The sequence below is a fragment of the Antennarius striatus genome, chromosome 13 (genome assembly GCF_040054535.1).
Source record: "Antennarius striatus isolate MH-2024 chromosome 13, ASM4005453v1, whole genome shotgun sequence".
Lineage (NCBI taxonomy): Eukaryota > Metazoa > Chordata > Actinopteri > Lophiiformes > Antennariidae > Antennarius > Antennarius striatus.
The window spans coordinates 8,242,211-8,262,082 of NC_090788.1; the positions used below are offsets into that span (position 1 = coordinate 8,242,211).

The 19,872-nt window shown below is 40.1% G+C and overlaps 2 protein-coding genes across 3 annotated transcripts; one reads left to right on the forward strand and one right to left on the reverse strand.

The window, feature by feature from the left end:
- gja2 (gap junction protein, alpha 2) lies at positions 1-1,056 on the forward strand. The gene has a single exon (XM_068331142.1). It carries the CDS (start codon positions 1-3, stop codon positions 1,054-1,056), a length of 1,056 nt encoding a protein of 351 aa, XP_068187243.1.
- A 4,438-nt stretch (positions 1,057-5,494) lies between these two features.
- On the reverse strand, positions 5,495-19,401 carry tbc1d8b (TBC1 domain family member 8B). Of its 2 annotated transcripts, XM_068331777.1 has the most exons (21): positions 19,178-19,401; positions 15,925-16,035; positions 15,630-15,748; positions 15,104-15,329; positions 14,440-14,680; positions 13,827-14,034; positions 13,554-13,721; positions 13,311-13,472; positions 13,065-13,215; positions 12,704-12,918; positions 12,464-12,581; positions 12,098-12,383; positions 11,885-12,014; positions 11,704-11,802; positions 11,558-11,626; positions 11,213-11,453; positions 11,065-11,130; positions 9,173-9,265; positions 8,982-9,029; positions 8,782-8,879; positions 5,495-8,638 (listed from the first exon to the last, which is right to left on the reverse strand). In XM_068331777.1, the coding sequence occupies exons 1-21, from the start codon at positions 19,302-19,304 to the stop codon at positions 8,201-8,203; spliced, it is 3,414 nt and encodes a 1,137-aa protein (XP_068187878.1). In that variant the 5' UTR covers positions 19,305-19,401; the 3' UTR covers positions 5,495-8,200. The 2 variants fall into 2 exon arrangements, with proteins under 2 accessions (XP_068187878.1, XP_068187879.1); XM_068331778.1 differs by lacking the exon at positions 9,173-9,265.
- Positions 19,402-19,872: the final 471 nt, after the last annotated feature.

The window sequence follows — 19,872 nt, forward strand, 5'->3', positions numbered from 1 at the left end:
ATGGCAGACTGGAACTTGTTGGGGAAGCTCCTGGAGAGCGCCCAGGAACACTCCACCGTTGTTGGTAAAGTCTGGCTAACTGTGCTGTTCATCTTTCGCATTCTGGTGCTGGGAGCCGCCGCTGAGAAGGTGTGGGGCGACGAACAGTCTGGTTTCACATGCGACACCAAGCAGCCTGGTTGCCAGAACGTCTGCTACGACAAAACCTTCCCTATTTCTCATATCCGCTTCTGGGTGATGCAGATCATCTTTGTGTCCACGCCAACTCTCATTTATCTGGGTCACATACTCCATCTGCTTCGCATGGAGGATAAGGTGAAACAGAAAGAGAAGGAAGTTGCTGCCCAGATGGAAAAGCATCAGCAGTTACTTGGCAACAATGCAAAGAAACCCCCGGTTAAAGACAACCAGGGCCATGTGCGTTTGCAAGGCACGCTGCTGCGAACCTATGTCTTCAACATCATCTTCAAGACCCTGTTTGAAGTGGGCTTTATCGTAGCTCAGTATTTCCTGTATGGATTTGAGCTCAAGCCGATGTACACCTGTGATCGCTGGCCTTGTCCTAATATGGTGAACTGCTACATCTCTCGCCCCACTGAGAAGACGATCTTCATCCTCTTCATGCTGGCGGTGGCCTGCATCTCCCTGCTGCTTAACCTGGTGGAAATGTACCATCTGGGTTTCACAAAATGCCACCAAGGTCTACGATACAGACGATCACGCGCCACAAAGAAGACAACCAAAGCTGCAACTGAGCCGGTCATGCCCTTTGTTCCTAACTATAATTACTTTTCTGGTCACTCCACAGTGCCTGAACCGTTTCCTGTCGAATCGAAATACAGAATAGAGCCAAACTCTGCTTACAGCCCCTACAGCAGCAAAGTGGTTTACAAGCAGAACAGAGACAATTTGGCTGTGGAGAGAAAGGGAAAAGTAGAGGAAGAGGAAAGGAGGAAGACGCCAAGCCCTGAGATTCCTGTTGAAAATCTGCGCAGAAACAGTCAGTCAAGCAAGCAGAGTAGTAATAAGAGCAGGCTGGATGACCTGAGGATCTAACCACTTCAAGTTTTTGTGTGACTGAACAACAGCATGAAGGTATGGACACACATACTAGAGCCATGAAATTCACATTGAAGTGGTGCAAATCTCAAGCATATCTCACACAGTATTAATACTGTGTGTTTAGTGAGCCTGCAAAAAAATGTCAGGCTGTTAAAGACAAAATTATCAAATGAAATGACACCCAGGAACTGATTTGTAAATGCACATAAGCTGTAATGTGAGAAGTCATACAAACAGGCTTTAAAAGTCCATTCATGTATAAATATAACCATTAGTAGCCCTTACAGAGAGGACGAAGTATAGCCTAACATTTCACACTACATGGAGAGTTACTCACAGCAGAATTGAGCAAGAATTAAGCAACAGAAAAATGTCCCACACGATGCAACGGAACTCAAGCAACAGGAACAAAACTGTGAAGATCACAACTCTTATGGGATTCCTCTTTGTCCTCACACATGATGTGGCTGTAAATCATAGCAGGGATTAGTGTGTTATATCACAGTTATAATTAAGTCCATCTTCAGTATTGTCTTGATTTTTCTTGTGGCAGCAAATCCTCATCAGTTCACCACCCTAAAAACATTCTCTGCATCTTCTCAGATTTGTTTTTCAGATTTGTTTTCATTTACTTAAAATCATCAATTTACTTCATGTATTTTGAAGAATCAGACAGATGTGAACATTGTATAACTGTTAAAATAATGTGAAAATTTTGGGAGACAAACCACAGTTAATATCATCGTTGTTTTTCTTCCATTCGCCAAGGAGCTCCAGCTGTTTTTTTGTGTGTTTATTTGTTGGAAGAATTACGGAAAAAAATCTTGACAGACTTTTATGAAATTTTGTACAAAGTCGGACTATCAAGGTGTAAATCCAGGAAATGTTCCGCGTCCTTGTCAAATGTTCATTGTGTGAGTTTCCAGTGATGTATGTTGCATTGAACATTTGTTTTACAGCAAATATGTGAATACGAGTTATACTGTCTGGAACTTATGTCTATACTTATCTGGAACTGTTGAATTCAATTAAAATGTTGTGCAACAAATGAGTACAAGTAGTCTACTCTGTATTCATGTGATATCGATAATGTGATCCTGTACAATCCAGAGATAATGTCTTTATCAATGTCATAAAACCACAGCATTTATTTACCAAAAGGTTGTATTTAGTCAGTGTATTCCCGCTATTAACATTTATATTGTGACTCTTAAATGCCCATTGGTTAGTATGTGGGTTTAAATAGTTTGTCTCTATATCCGTAGCCCTGTGGTTCTCTTGTGACCTGTGTGGGGTGTGTACCATTACTACTGTGTGCACAGTCCATATGGATGTAGTGCATTTGTGATGTTTAGTGCTTTGATATAACTGCTGATGCTGCTGTTCACCCAGCGCCTCTGTCCTGCTTTTAGTCGCTATCCTAACAGCCTGGTTTGCACCAGCGTCAGCAAATGGTGAATGTGGTGTGGATGAGTCGATTTCCAAAACACATACCACCATACACTGGTGAAAAAGCAATGCTTCCAAGTCTGTCTGAGTGCTGCTATTTATAGATCTCATGCACAGGACTGGTGCTGGTGAAACGGGGGCAGAGGACCAAAAGTTCCTCGCTATCAGCAACAATAAATTGTCGTTGCAAAAAAACTATTTTAATGTGGTAAAACTTTTGGGGGTTTTTTCACACAGACTTTTCAGCTTCAGAGGTCCTCATTATTCTTCATATCACTAAACAGCAGAAAAAAGTAGCGATACTGCAGTATTTACCCTGTTGTTTGCGCTACAGGACTATCATCAAATATTTGGCAATATTTCTGATGAAACTTTGATCCTTTAGCAGGGCTCGAAATTGCGACCATTGTGGTCGCATATGCGCCCAGATTTTCATCAGTGCGACTATTAAATATATTTGGAGCACCGGTGCGACGAGGGAAAAAAATCTGGTGCGCCTCTTTTTCCCCTCTTCTCTCTCCCTCTTTCTCTCTCTCCATAGAGCAGGGGTCACCAGATGGAGGACCACGGTCCTGATCCGGACCACTCCATGATAAATTCACGACAGTATATTTTCCTGGCGCATTTCAGCAGTTCGCGGCTACAGACGGCGGGCGCTGCTCTTCCAGTTAATACGGTAAGAGCTCCACTCAGTTCAGCCAATCAGATCGTTTGTCTACCCTGCGCTGTCAGTGTACCAGGAAGTGGGACAGCCCACTGCCGCTACCGCTGTGAGTTTACCGCTACAGCGGAGCACAGAAGAAGAGAGACAGCATAGCTCCAAACGAAGGGAGGTTAACGAGGACAACTGCTGGTTAACAATGAGTGGACGAAATTTATGTTTATTCCTCGGTCAGGCAGTTCAAAACCATTTTACCTCATATGGTCTGAACACGTAGCATGAATTAAAAGTGGTAACATGAAGTGCCACTATGAAACAAAGCACAGTTTTTTTGCGCAGAATTATCCCCTGAAGTCCGACCTGAGGGCAAAATTACCGAGAAAAATGCAAACGAATGTTCACTAAAGGCATGGTGGAGTTTGGGGCAACATAAAACGTCTTTTAGTGATGTTTTAAAATACAAAACAATCCAATAATAACCAAAATGGTTCAGTCCAGGTACCGGGCTGGCCTGACAGCACGCCACAATGCGCTATTAAAGCCACACAGTTAATTTCGAGACCTGTTTAGGGATTCAGTTTCATTCAGTCTCCAGTTCATTTCTGTTTCTCTGATATATTTCAAGGCTAGCTAGAAGTATGAATTTGAATGTGGTCATTTAAGATTGACCCTGATGTTGAATTATCGTAACCTAGTCAAATTGAAAATGTGTGTGGAATGTTTTAGGTCCCCATTGACCTCCATTAATATCGTTAACCATGATAAGAATCTTTCCAGGATGGCCTGATCTCTCTTTACGGGACAAAAACCCAACAGGTGACAGAGGTTAAGGGTTTGAACCTTAGGTTACAACCATGTGCAACCAAATCTCAGAGCCAGAATAGCATGAACGACATGCAAAGGCCATTCATCACAGAGTCACACTCCTCCATGTAAATCAGTCGGACAGACTGTGCTCTGTAGGATGACTCAACAAGGGGAGAGTTAATGTTAATGATGATTTACTGTGGCTTCGCATTTCAATAAAGAGATTATTTTAGACACTACTGTTGCCAGTGAGTCGTAAAAGTTGGAATATCCAGAATACAGCCTGCTTTTCACGTCAAAACATGACCTACAAGTGGAGTACAGTGGACAAAAACATAGCAAGTAAAGCGAGATTTGTGTTTCTCTTCACCTTGGATATTACATTAAAAGAGTTGAGAAGATCTGCATATTAAATATAATGCAAAAAGAAAAAATATTTCTGAAATGAGATGTTAAATACATTAAAATTGAATTTAAAAATTACAAATGCATTGCCTTTCTTCAGTAGAGATGTAGAATACACAGAGAGAAAATGATCAGTGCAGTTTTAAGCATAGGAGTTATTTACTCATATTCAGTAAAATGCTTCCAAATAAATCCATGGTATATTAATGTCTGTTTCATTTGATTCCTTATTACTATAATGTCTCTGAATGAGTCAGACTGAGGAGGAAAGCCTGTAAATGCTTATTTTAAAATGAAGCTGTAAAACATTACTGCGTTCATGACCATTTCTGCTTGAGTCACGCAAGATTTTGATCCCATATGATGAAACATTGATTGCACTTTTGAACACCATTGATCCATAGTAATTTAATGTCCATAAAAACTATATTTACTCGAGGTTTAGGTGAGTGGAACCCTGAAGTAGATATTTATATTTCACTCAGCTGTTGCAAGAAGAATTTTCTGACCTGTGAATCACGTCTGAAGCCTCTGTCACCAAAGCTGAGGAAGCATTTACTGAGTTAGATCTACTGTCCACCTGTTTAAACTGCTAAGATCAATAGTTGTTAGAATACTGTACAAGTAGTCCTAAAAATACGAACATCTGACTTACTGACATTCGCAGATACGAACAACCACACAGCCATATCCCATTCTATCAAGACCCCCCCGAGCAGCATAACATGAACAACTCATAGATTAAGATTTCATGTCATGTCAAAAACAGCAAACATCAGACTGTGAACAGTTTCCTCTGATCTCAGACTTCATATCTTTTCAGCTTTCCCGTTGGTGCATCATTTGGTCCTTCTTTTATCCACATCTCTGTGAACTTCTGAGCAGGAAACAAACACACAATATATTTATGTGAATGGGAACGTTCACGGACGACATTGTCGACAGTTCGGGTCAGGTGAGGGCCATTAACATAGAATATAGGCTACCTATAAGAAAACTGTTACTTCTGCTTCAAACCACACTCATTACATTTTTCCTTTATTATTTAAGAATTTACTTTCCATCTCCTTTCAATACATACTTTGATGAAAAAGGTTACAGCAATCACCGTTAGCATGTCCAACCATGATTATATTTATTTTGCAATAAAACCTTACATTATTATGCCTTCATATGATCTTTAGATGCATATAGACAAATATAAACATTACAGGTAAGCCAATCAGGCAAATGACGTACAACTAAAACACTTTTAACATGGTGAGTCAGATTTTAACTCATGCTGTTCCGTGTAGACCCAGGTTAGTCAGGTGACTGAATGGTATCATTAATGTAATCATTACATTACACCCCTGTGTGCAGGTAAAAAAAAAAAAAAAAAAAAGCATAATCAGGTAAACAGTAAAATCACAATTCTTCAAATATTTTACAAAACAAGCTTTTAAACAAATGCTACAGATTATCAAATCTGTAGACTTATCTTGCAAATAGAAGGATTTGACGCTGTAGCTGTATCCATGTCTACAGCAGTGGATATACTCTGATGCTGAAAGACAAAGCCAACTAAGTGGTAATTGAGGATGAAAATTTTCCAATTTCTGAATTTTCACTTTTATTCCTACTAATTCTTTCCATTTCCACCATTTCACTTGTCGATTTTTGTGCCAAAACAATAACATGAATAAATTGAACAACATTTCAAGCAAACAAATAAACTATGCCTGCAGGCATACATATCTAGATAGTTCTGAGCATAAAAAGGTTTCTTATATCATAATGGCTTTGTTACATAATTCTTGGAAGATATGTTCTCATTTTTTAATTTAAATTTGTAACATTGTGAAATAATAAGACACAGTAACATGAAATGAACCCTCATAAAGACATTCACTGATAGCAGGTTGTTGCTGGCATTTCATAACTTTTTCCCTCATAAGTTCTGATTCGTATCAAAATAAACACAAAGCAGACCAAGGTCTGACTCTGTTGTTATAAACAGAAAAAACGGATCAAGTTTGATTGAAGAGTGATAATATATCAAAGGTCAATTTTACTGTAGCCACATGTGAAGTGATAAGATTTGTTTTGCATTTTCAGAGTGTGAAGAACGTGTGCAACATGAGCTTTAAAATGTGCAAATTACCTACATAATACAATGAATGAACTAATCTATACATTTAGGATCGGTCCTGAAGTCTAAATTATGAAAATTACAAAGCATTCTAAGTAAATGGCAGTATAATAAAAAATATAGGAAACAGACAAATGCACTTGCAATTGAAAAAAACCAACCTCTTATTAGTCTTTTCCCTACATATCAGAAATATTGTTCAATAAATTTGTGGATTTTGGCCCCTAGGAGATGGACAGCAGCAGCAGCAGAAACAGTAAAGGCCATTATGCAACTCTAGTCCTCTTAAGATCTGACTGAAAAGCAGGTATATCTGCAAGTTGTGAATCCCAAACATCTGTGCAAACAACTCACCAAGATAGAATCAAAAATAAATTAAAAAGTTGCAGGAAAAAGCAACGATAAAAAGAAAAGAGCTGAAAAATTGCAGGCAGTAATAGTTGCTGTTCTTTGAAGACAAGCTTAATATGGCAAATCCTTTAACTGTGCTACACATGCTCCCTAGTTTAACTGTTACAGACACTATTACACATATTACATAGCTATTATGTATATTTTATATATATATATATATTTATAGTTTGAAAAATATCCCTTTTCTCCTTTTCATTTTACACAAATTGCACCCTGAGATATGACAAAACAAAACGTCCGCTGACATGTCCACAACAGTCACATAGCTCTTATCTTGCATTCTGAGTACAAGCCTTATAAATTCTATAATCACATATCTAATTGACCTCTACGTATAAAATGCTGCACTTATATTAGAGAGTAACACCTTACATATACAATAAGACACAAAGAAGCAAACGATACATGGACGTATCTCACAATGAAGATTCTCATCATCATTCTTAGAAGTAATCGCAGGCAATTTCTGACGCAGCGCTGTGGGATTCAAACTATGCTACAACTTTAGATTATAATTACACACTTGAAGTCATGCTAATATCGTTATGACGTGTGCTGCTGTCGGAAGAATGAGACAGATGTGGCAGTATCGCATCTTCTCTTCTTTATTATTGCAAATAATGCAAATAATCCACTGTTTTATGTTCTAAATAGAATGTTTCTGATTCAGATCATCTCTGAAATCAACGTATGGCTTCCAGGGACAACCTGTCGTTTCTCACCGTACTGCTAGTTTCTCCCTGCCACATGGAAAGCTGGTGTTTCTCACAATGTAACAATTTACAGTATAACACTAATTCTGCCCAAGGATGGAAACACTGACGTCAACATTTACACCTTGTTTTACTTCACTGGTGATAAATAACCAGACAGAGACTATTTCAAGATAATCAGATATCACCTTGTCTCAGCATGACATCAGAGAAGGTGAAGACTGAACTCTACTCTGAATGCAGAGGACAGTGCTGCATGTGTCCTGTACAATAGAAAACTATAGTTTTTGTGCTCCATGGCATACAAGAGGAACATTTTTACACCCAACTTAAAATCCAAACAATTTGAACCCATAAGAGAGACTTGATTTTATCACTGCTGGTTGTAAATGCACATAGATGATGCACGAGGACGTTTAATCTTACATCTCTTCCACTTTAATCTTACTGTATGCCACTCCAAGCAACCCCCTCCCTGCCCATCAGAGAGGAGGACAGAAGTTCGCAGCGATTTTGATCAAAAATAAAGCATTGTTTGACTTATATATTCCCTCATTCTCATTTGGTCTTGAGCTTCAGCTGAGCAAACTTTGCTTGTTCCAATTTAGTCTGAAAATTGACAGGCCTTTCAAAGAAACTGACAATGCTTGGCTCATTGAGCAGAGAAGCCAGCACCTGCTCGAACGAAAATGACCACTCCATCTCTGAGAGGTCGGAGCCTGCATCCTGACTGTTGGTGGAACTGGACGTGCTGGCGCTCTCCGGGGTAGTAGAATCTTCTTTGGTTGGAAATTCATCCTCAAAGGCAGAGGCAGCGGCACCAGGGCTGTCGTCAGGCTGCGTGGACTCCTCCCTGGGCTCCTGCAGCCTCCGTCCTACCTCCTCCATTCTGAGCAGTAGGCTGGTCACATGGGCCACGGCTCGGTAGAGAGACTCCTCCTCTGGATCCCCATGAAAAATATTGTACAGGGTCTTGGAGAACTGGATGAACTGAGTCTGAGATGGAAAAAGAATTGATGGGAAAACATCAAATAAATTGAGAAATATGATATTAATATGAAGCTGTGAAAAAATGTTTTTTTGGTGCTTGAGAAAGGAACTAGTCCGTTTAGAATGTAAAACCACACAGATAACATTACCTGATTAATTCGGGGTAGGTCTTTGATGGTTTCTTCTTTTTTAAGTATTTCATTTTGCCATTGTTTCAGGTAAGCCTGCAGGTCCACTTTTCCTCTAGCTGTCAATGTGACACAAAAACTGTGCTATCACATTCAATCAAGACAAAAACAGGTTTTTGTTATCTGTAAAATGTTTGTGATAAATGTGGGTGAACCAGCACCTCTTTCAGGGCTTTTCCTTATCACTCCGTCTTCAGGAAGATCAAATGCTGAAATAAACAGACAGCATGTCAACACATAGCACAAAATATTTCTTTATCACTAATCCATGCATTAAGGCACAATTTTTACAGAAATTAGAAGGATAAAGATGAGAATTTTTAAAGAGGGGAAAAAGAGTAAAGAGGCTGACCAGCAAGTCTATTCAAGTGAGGAGAGTCTTCAGTCATTGGAATAAAATGCGTGATTCTCTGTTCTTTAGAGCACAGAGGACTACCTGTGAAGGCTAAAAGATAAAGACTGTGAGAAACTGAGAGAAATGATGAAGATAAGAGATGTGGAGGGATCCACATGAGCAAAGTAGAGGACATTAAATGAGATACACAAACACCCAGTCACCGCCTTATCGAACACAGTCTAGCTTAGTGGTGGCATAATGGACTGCAGTGTATTTCTTTCTATAAGAGTGGCTGGTTAACATTCCTATGTACAGCATTTTAGCATAAGTATATGAAGAACCGTCTACACTTATGGTAAACTGAATACCCGCACAAAGAAAAATAAGAATTGTGTTAAAATCAAAAACATTAGAACATTTCCCGACTGAATCATTTTAATATTTTGGCTTGACCGTAATCTAAGATGTAACTCAAATTGCTCAGTATGCTCCAACTCTAATGTCATTGTGTGTGTGTGTGTGTGTGTGCACGCGTGCGTGTGCATTTGCCAGTTTGCACTGCTAGACTAAACATAGCCATCGATGTCTTTGTAGCCTGAGGGATGTTTAGCTCTGTGTGTGTGTGTGAGCGCCCTGACATTTGTTGTTTTTATTCTGCTCCATACCTCAAATTTCCTCTTAAAATACTATATACTAAAATTCCTACACAAACATTTATCAAATGTTTGGTCCACAGAATTGGTTTTCCTAATGTTGAACGAAATCTTGCTCATGTGTTTCCAGATTTTCAGCTCTAAATACCTGATGGTTTACTCCTGTGATAAAATGTGTAGCCCAGCTCCGCTGTCACACTTTGATGTGGAATCTCACTCCGGCCATGAGGGCTAAGAACTGTCCCACTGTGAAATCGGCAAACGTTTTGAGGCTGGAGCTGCTTTTTCTACCCTTGACTGCACACTTTCTTAACACAACTTTAGACTTAGTTTGAAGGAAACACCTACAAGCCGTATAGTTTTGTATCAAGACTAATAAAACATCGTCTGTGTAGCTGGTTTGACTTTTGTCCATCAGTCTAAAATATTAGCATCAAATGTTCCCGTGGGTAGAAAGGTTTTTGTCAATATCACAAAAGTCATGTCCTACGAATCATGCTTCGTAATTAAAGCCCTGAAGATACTTTGGAACCAGGCCTAAACCCCGTGACAACAGAATGGGACCTGTCCTTGGTGCTGAACCAATAAACCCTCTGTGTGAGACATACAGTAGAACAAATGCTGCTGCTTGATGTTCACTGGCATAGCACATCACAAATGGTGACTCAGTGCTGTCAGTTGTAATTTGAGCACTTCCTCCTCATTACAGATCCTCTTTATGGAGAAACTAACCCAGTGCAGAACGCCCTAGCAGCTCTTAACACCCATCGTTGCCATGGCAGAGTTCTTTCACCCAACATTCAGACTATTCTTACCCTGCCTTCAAGCATCGACTGCCAAATCATGCAGATGAGAGTCACACAATCAAGGACAGCTTTTCCCCCCAGGTGGTGTTCTTATGCTCAACCAATATTGGGTAATGTCTTTAAAATGACAACTCGTATATTTTTAAGCCTTGAGACTACAGCCTGAGGTCTATCTGAACTAGTTATTTGCTTCAAGCTGATTCTATGTGGAGGCATATTTGCAGAGTGTAAGATTCCATAGTGTAAACATTTGCCGCATTAGAACTGTGAAACTGCAGGAGTATGTGATCACTATATCAATGTGAGAGAAGTGGGTCACAGGCTGACGCTGAAGGCACACCAATACAAATTAATTTTTTACTGTACTGGAAACAGATCTTACTTAAACTATACAAAGGATAATATTCCGATTCACAGCTGTTGCCTTTAGCACTTGTTCATCACTCACCTGGTGGCAGGTGCAGCTTGAAGAGGAATTTCAGCTTATTTGTGAAAGATCCACAGTACAAAATATCTGCAAGAGAGGAAATATGACATTATAGCAGTAGTAAGGATACTTAGGCTAATGGCTGCATTAGCAGAGAGACTGTATTTACCCAGAGTACAGCAGAACTCTTTAAAGTTGACAAGGCCGTCCTTGTTATCATCTATCAGACGAAATATCCAGAGAGAGAGCGTACTCTTGTTGGTGCAGAAAGACCAAGGTTCCAGCAGAGAGAACAGAACACTGAACTGCTGGAAACCCAACTGGTACTGCTCCAAATAGGCGAGGCTGGGGTCGTGATGGAGCAGAGCAGGACTCTTAAGCGTCCAGTAGCAGTAGAGGAAATGCTGCCTCTGGAAACAGAAAAGGAAAATAATTACTCCTTTTTTTTTTATTTGACTGTTGGCACACCTTTGTCTGATGAAACTGGAGACACAGCATCGATGCTCTGACTCACTTTGAACAAGTTATAAAGCTCATCAAGCTCTGAGGCACTGAATGTGACTTCTTGGGACACCACCCGAATCTGAAAACAGATTAAAATTAATTGTTAATTCCAGCTAACAACACAAACTCACCACTGAAGACCCAATGGCTACTTACGACATTTTGTTTGGTTGTATCTTCGAGTGTCTGGATCACGTACAGTTTGTTTCTTTTCCGTGAACTTTCCACTTCCTCTGAACGGATGCTTCCATATTTCTAAAACATAAAGCAGCGAATTAAATCAACTTCAGTGATGACTTGACTGGGAAAAAAACTGGAGAGAGACACCAAGCATTACCTCATAGGCTTCTCGGATCAGTTCACAAATATCCACTTTGATGTGGGATGCTTTATCATTATTTCCCACTGGAGCCTGCTGCACTGTTGACGGTAATGGGCTGTCTTTGTTTGTCACACTGTCAAAGAACCTGCAACACAAATTAAAAAACAATATTTTAAATTGCAAAGATGCTTCAATTACATCAGCCCTCCTTTGTTAATATTCACGGACTTGCTGAGGATAGTGACAGCTTCGGCATCGTCGTGGCATCTGATCAGAGCCTCCATGTTGTAGTCCAGCACTGCCAGGCCAAGCTGCAGAATGGCCTTGATGCCATCGTAGAAGAAACAGTCCACCACGTTCACGGCACTCTCTATGGGCAGGACACTGATGAAGAGCGTGAGAAACCATGACAAGGACACAGACGAGAAAAAACTCAGGTCTGTCATGTTCTCGACCAGCTGAGGAAGGTTCTCTCGGATCAGGTCCTCGAACACAGCCTGGTCGACCAAAGCGCCTGGATAAAAAGATCAGCAGCATTTCAGAAACATTCCTGAAAGCTTTCAGTGTCCCAAAAAAGTCCAGCAGCAGTCTCACCAATAATCCTTCGGTTAAAGTAATCGGGTAACATCCTCTCACAGACGGCCACCAGCAGCCAAAACGCCTCCTCTTCTTTTGCATAGAGAAGGAGAACTGAAGTGAGGATGTTCATGGCCTGATCGGAAGGGAAAAAAAGGCACATTTTAGATTTAGAGATTTTAGTCAAAGTCTCTTAGAACTGAAAACAGGACTTTCCGTTCTAACTAATTAGCTAACTAACTAACTATTCTATAATACCTGGCAGTAACCAATTTGAGGATTCCTGTATGCATAGGCAGTAAGGACTCTGCGTAGAGCTGAGATTCCCGTGTCACTCTGAAAGGCAGGGTGGTCAGGCAGAGAGCGGTGCAAGTCTCTCTCAATTTCATCAGTAGCCAAAGTGCTCGTGCCCAGAGACTGTTCTACCAGCTCGGTGTAATAGCCGGGGTGAGTGGCCATGTCATTCACAGCTCCTACAGAGGCAGAATCAGTCAGTGCTGCAGAGATCAAACACCTACCATGGTGCACCTAATTATTTATTACCAGCAGGTACTCGCTTGAGTAGGTAACACAAACATGTGTTTATCAAAGTGAGAGAACCTTGTGCAGCAGAGAATACCTGAAAACTGCATCCACAGCTCTCCCCTCAAGGCTTCAGGAACGCCACGAACGATCAAGTCTCGCGTCTTCCTGGTGAAGAACATACTGGAGCCACGACCGTATTCAGAGAAATGGATGTTCCAAGACTGTTCCTTCATCTTTTCTTTAAGCTGTGAAGTACACAATTAGCATACACCACAGTGTAGTTACAATGTCTGAAGCACTGTCTCTACACAGATGCTTATATCCATCCCTGAACATTTACCATTTTGGGGTCAAGGTTTTCAGCATCCTGAGGGTGGAAAACCGTCATGAGTGCTTCGGTGCTCACAGCTTTGCTGCCATCTTTCTGTCCCACCATCAGCGTTACGTCCTCTGGGTTGTCCTCAAAGTGGTTGATGAGCGACTGGCAGTCACCTCGTATGGTCTTTGTGATAAACATTTTTTTTTTAACAACAGGGCTTCTGCAAATTTTGAGGCAGTAAAACCCACACTCAGACGGTGTTACCTCTGACGAAGCGGAGTGCTGGGGGCTGGCGCTAATCCCACATCTGCTACGGATGGTGCTGGCGAGCCGTTGGTAACCCCGCACCTCGGAGAAACGCAACGCTCTCTTGCCACGGATATAAACCGTTACAGCCCTGCTGCTGGAGTCTGGCTTATCCACATTAACAACCTGCAAAAACATTGGCAGGCTGGTCACTCACTTTTGAAGTTCATCAGTATTCAGGATGTAGCCTGAGAAAATTTCCTATGGCAGTGTTTTTAATTAATCAAGTACCTCTCGCAATGGAACGATGACATGACATTGGCTTCCATCCTGGCTGGCGAAACACAGGTAGTTCTCAGAAAGGCAGATCTTGCCAAGAGTATTAAAGTGGCTGAAGGGCACCCAGAGGAAGCTCTCATGCACCTCTAACAGGTTTTCCTCTTTGGAAAGCCTGAAAAAGGTCCGGAACTGCTCACTCTTTGCATGAGCTTCTAAGCCTCTGTGGGGAAGTAGAGCAGAAATTCATGACCAGAACATCAAGTTTCAATGAACGTCCTTTGAGCTACGTCCAGACTGACTCACTGCTGGTCTCACATTAATGTGTTTAAGAGATCTTAACTGTCACCTTTCATAGTATCTGTTTACAGAAAGGAAAAATTTGTTTATATTTTGTTCCAGTGAGGTATGCACACCCACTCATCTATCCTTCTTGCTATAGCTCCATCTCGGCCACCCCACTCTCCCCCCTCCCATCCTCGCTCTCTCCCTCTTCTCCTTCTCTCAGTCTCTCCCTGTGACTTCAGGTGGGTTAAATTCTACTTGACTTCAATCAGACTTTGTGTTTGCTTGTTCAGGAAGCGCTGACAGGCTGATATAAGGCTGTGCGGTAGAGCAGAGACATCACCTCTTGGTGATCTGCATGGGGTCGGAGAGCGCCGGCTCTCTCTGGAAGGCTTCTTTATCAAAAAGTCGCTTGATGGAGTAGTCTGCCAACTGTTCCATGATCACAAACGTTTCATTAAGATGTAGGAGCATGGAGAAGTAGTGATCTTCTCCGTGAGCCAACACATGAATGCTCTCAGTCAGCAGTACGGTAGATGTCTTCTCCAGTCTCCAGATCTCATCCCAGGAGATGACCAGTTTCACTACAGAGTCCACACAATAAATAGAAATGATATCAAACATTAAGGCCAAATGCTTCAACGACAATGACCAGCAAGTTTTTTTTTCTAGTATAGTCTTCTTTGTCACAAAAAAAGTCACAAAAATTAAAGCCACACACTAAATGGTGCCATTATGAAAAAATGCTGGTACAAAAATTTTTGGAGAGTAATATGGAAATTCTTCAAATGTTACTGTCATGAAAATCAGTGCTATCATTTATATACCATCTCACCAATGTGACCCTCATGCAAAATGGTCTAGACTGAGCTGTCATAGCCTAGAGCCATTTCCTAACACACAAATTCTGTAAGAAAATCAAACAACAGACCACTACAGTGGCTGTTAACTACATTCACAGCCTTTGTTAACTACAATCAACAACCAATGGCACAGAAGCGTCTTACCCTCAGATCCCAGCAGATATGAATAGAAGCACAAGAAGTTAGTGCTGAGGTAGAGCCAGCCCTGACAAGGTACTTTTCCTCTCCAGTAGCTGCAGGAGTAATAGGTGACCAGCTTTTCCTCTGGCGGCAGCTCAAACCACTTCTCAAACCTCAGCAGCGCTTCTCGAAACTTCTCTGGATCGTCCTCCAGCACCAGGGACGTCTTCCCTTCCTCAGCAATCAGACCCTAGAACAAACCCAAAGGTGTACAACTTGACCTCCCATATAATTTAATGTTATCTAATCTGAAGGTGTTGCTTCTAATGACAAACCCACATTTATTTGTGGATTGGAATTATAGCCACAATTATGTGACGATAACACATCCCCCAAAATAGTATGTCAGGGTACAACAATGTATCCTCAATTCCTTTCATGAGCCTGGAGCAGTTTATAATTTAGCATGATAAAAAAATAAAGTGTCATCACTTTATAGCCTAGCAGAGATGTTCCTAAATAAAAAAGAAGAGCATTCATTTGTTCTTACTCTAATCTTGCCCTGTACAAAGCTGGTTATGTCTTCGCTGGAGTCAAAAACAGAGAGTGTCCTCATGATGTTCTGTTGCAACCAGTCCCAGTGCTGAACAATCTCATCTTTGGTGACGCCTGAGAGAACATCAAGAGTGAAAACATGTGGTTTGGGATTTTATTTACAGGAACAACGGTGTAACATCTGAGATGTAAAAACAGTGCCGATCTTTATTTAAACTAATCTTCCATCTTCTAGAACTAACAATACAACGGAATATTTCACAGAATAAAGTCAAATGCTTTTGACGTACCACATGCTATTGACAAGTAAACCTGTGAGTCTGGTGTGTGGTGGAGGATGCGGTAGGGAGCGACTTTGGAAGTAGAGTCCAACACAGTATCCAGAGTCCCCACAAGGAGGCCTGTAACATGTAAGACATGTGTACTATTAAGAAATACTCTAATCTACATCCTTCAGCCATGTGACAACTTTAAAATTCTGAAAGACAGTTCTTAGGTTTATTAATGACAATAATAATAATAATAATAATAATAATAATAATAATAATAATAATAATGATGATAATAATAATAATAATAATAATAATAATAATAATAATAAAGAATCCCTCACAATGTGTACATTTCATTAGAAAAAGATTAAGTGCACAAATTCTAGATATAACAAATACACCCTCCAGCATTTGGAAGACATGTACAAAATAGTTTGTAAAATAAAAATATTACACAATTTGCTGCAGTAAAAAACTGATCTGAGAATAATCCCACTCATAAAATGAGCCAAAACTCAATTTGTGACCATGATAATAAAAAAAGGCAAAAATTCCTAAATAGCAAAAGAAACCACTTCAACATTTGGATGTTGTGTGCAGTTTTTTGAAAGCCTAATATGCAAGTTTTTCAGTTATCCATTCAAAATCATGGAATAGGAATAACAAAAGGATTTAGCTGCTTCTAAAATTAGCTAAATCTTTTACCTTTACTACTTCTCTCTGACATGGACTCCATGAATAATTAACAATAATGAAGCAAGTTGCAGTGAAACAAGGCTGCACTCAAGCGAATCCTTCAGCTTGAGCTGCTGAACATGGATGAACTCCCCACATGTACAAATAGAGGAGCTGGGATCAGACACAGTTCACCTCATTTATGTCTGAGGTTGGACTTGAACTTATAAAAGACACTCCACATAAAAGGCTCTTGTAAGGTGGAGGGCTTCCAGTGCAGCATGTCGTGTGCAATCAAGTAGTATTTAACCCCCACCCCTGCACTGTTATTAAAGCATCCAGACAGGACAATTGTCCCTTTGTCTTCAGCTAGAACTCTATCCACTACCATTAATCATCCATTAATTACCTCACTACTGTGACTGTTGCTTTTGGTTAGAAGCTGTATTTGGCGCTCTCTGATGGTGTTACAAGTGTTACTCTTATCTACTGTTAGGCGACAACGGAATTCAAAGACCCAAGTAAGCACAGAATGTCACTTGAGGCTTACACAACAGGTTGTATCTACATCAGAGACACTCTAGTGCTGTCACTTTTTTTAGAATTCAATGATTTTTTGTAACAAGACAGCCATGCTTATGCTTATTTATTTGAACTGGCATCTCTTTTATTAAATCTCTGGAATCTCAGCATCCGAAAAAAAACAACAACTTTGTCCCTCTTAGTTAAATTGGCTTAAGGGGAATAGTACAAATCATGAAATCTCAAAAGTTTAAAAAAAAAAAAATCAATAGATGACAATACAGTAAAAACAAATCACATTGCTTGTCATTGTGTAAATTTTGTACAAGCATTTTAGGCTTTATTATGAGCAAAAAGATTCAGGTCTGCACAAACAACTACTGAATTTTTCTTTGGATATCTTTCTCTCAAAAAAAATCAATCAAAGGCCATTTATGAGTCATTAAGCAATTTGACTGACAGAAATACTGTCTCCTTGTTGGAGATAACTGAGTCTTTACTATTGGTAATAATTAAAAGAAGAAATCATCATGAAAATAGTAACTAGTTGCAAAGTTTATCTTTATCCTAAAAACATGCCCTTCAATTTTAGCAAACCCTTATATAACATGTATTACAGAGCGGCAGCTCAGCTAGGCATCCATGTCAACACAAATCATATTTACTGTCCAGACAGCAGCGGTTCCTGATAACTCAGTGGCATTATAAATTTAAAGGTTCGCTCTTATATTTCTGTCTTCAGGGGGAACGTCATGCTCAAACTGACTGAACTGCCTTGACACAAAAAGTCAGCTAGATTGTTTAAAAAGCCAGATGGGCAGTCTGCTTTTGTGAGTTTATATTTGTGACATGAACCTAAATCTAACAATTTTAGAAATCGGTGCATCGAATCTGAGATGTACCTGACTTTCCATCAGGTTTTAGGAAAAAAAACCCAGCACTACTACTGAAATAAAAGATTTATATTTATCAGACAGTAAGCAACATTGTGTGGACCTTATTGTCCACATATCAAAACTTGTTAAACTGCAGCTTATTTAAAAATGGAGAAATGACCAGTATAAGACTGTCATTAAAAACAGTTTATTGGTTTGAAAATCATATCCCAGGCAGATCTCAGTGAGTACAAGCAGAAGGTCTTATATCAACTCCTTTAGTGAATGTCAGAGCCCCTGGGATCAGCCCGAGGACCACTGCTATTACACACATCAACAGCCTAGATCAATATGTTACTACGATAATATCTTCATGTCTGTACTGGACTGCAGTGATGTATACATGCATTATTCTTTTCAACACTTACACAAACTGTCCACCATGTTTCACTGAGGTTTACTGCAAATTATAGTGCCCTTACTCACCATTGTTCTATGCCAGAACTAGAAAGGTCTGCCTTGTCCACCCAGTGATTAAACATTGGCATATTCTTAATTAAAAGATCATTCTTAGCAAAAGCATGGAAAGTATTTGTCTCTGCTCCCAGTACTTATTACTTCTGTCTGTCCCTAAAGGCTGTAGTGAGTCTGAGGGGGGAAAAAATTATTTAATATGCTGTTCCCACTGCCTGGAATAAGTTACATGTTGTTTGCATGGAACAGAGAAATGCATCTGATTGTACAGGTCGTGCATGCAGCTCCAGCATGATCCCTAACAGTGAAGACTTACACTGAATATTTTTAGGTAGGTCGCTTTTTGGTGTTTTATATACCTGTTGTTTTGGGGGGGGGTTTAACCACAGACTCCAGGCTGGGGTGTGAACACAGAGACACATGCAATCATACTGCAGCTTCCCTGTTCATACTGAGATAAACCAACCTGACATGGAAACCCAGAGACCTTTACTCTCACCGACTGGTGTGTCAACAGAAGCAACCAGCTGTTCAGGAGCTGAGTCTCATTCTGACCTGTTGCTGTAGGAGCGTTATTTGTCTGCAGTGCCCGCCCTAAAACGTACAAGTCACGTAAGCTACGGAAACATCCGGCTTTTTTAACCCGGTAATAACATTAATTCTGATGGCAGCAGCCGTCCCGACATGAACATGTGTGGCAGCTCTAACGCAGCCCCTAATGTTACCTGTCAAGCCGCCTCCACCTTCTCCGTAACCTCGTCTCCTTTGCAGTATGAAATACTGATTATCCTTCTCGGTGAGCCATAATTTAAAGGCGTTTTTCAGCATAATCTCTTCGGGTTTGAGCCACATGGTTCAAATGTCAGGTAGTTATCTATTAAATCCACTTGTCATGTCACGTTTATCCGTTCCGTAGCCCGACATCGAACCCGGGGACGTTTGTTTGTGTCCGGATCCTTCCCCGTCACACGTAGACAAGAAAAGCTGCCAAAAATGCAAGGCATTCTGGGATTGTAGTTTCTGACCAGAAGGCGGTCCTTCGCAAATTCGCTCTCTGGAATAATAACTTCATTCATGAAATAGGGAGAGAGAAAAAATCACTATTTAGTTTATCTTTCTAATATTTGGGTCATAAGATATAATGATTTTCATTCAAGTTTCAGTGATATAAATGCTTCAACAGTCCGTACCTGAACGTAAATACATTCGTAATCTCAAATGGGCATCAAAGTAGAAGCGGAGATGGACGTAAATAACATTATAAATCAATACTAAACAATTTTATTAAATTCAAAATATGTAATTGCAGTATACAATAACAAATAAAATGCTAATTTCCGGGGGGAAAAAAGGATTTATAAAATTTACAGGTGTGTTTTTTAGTTTTTAATTTTATTTATAGTTTATTAACAGTCAAAAA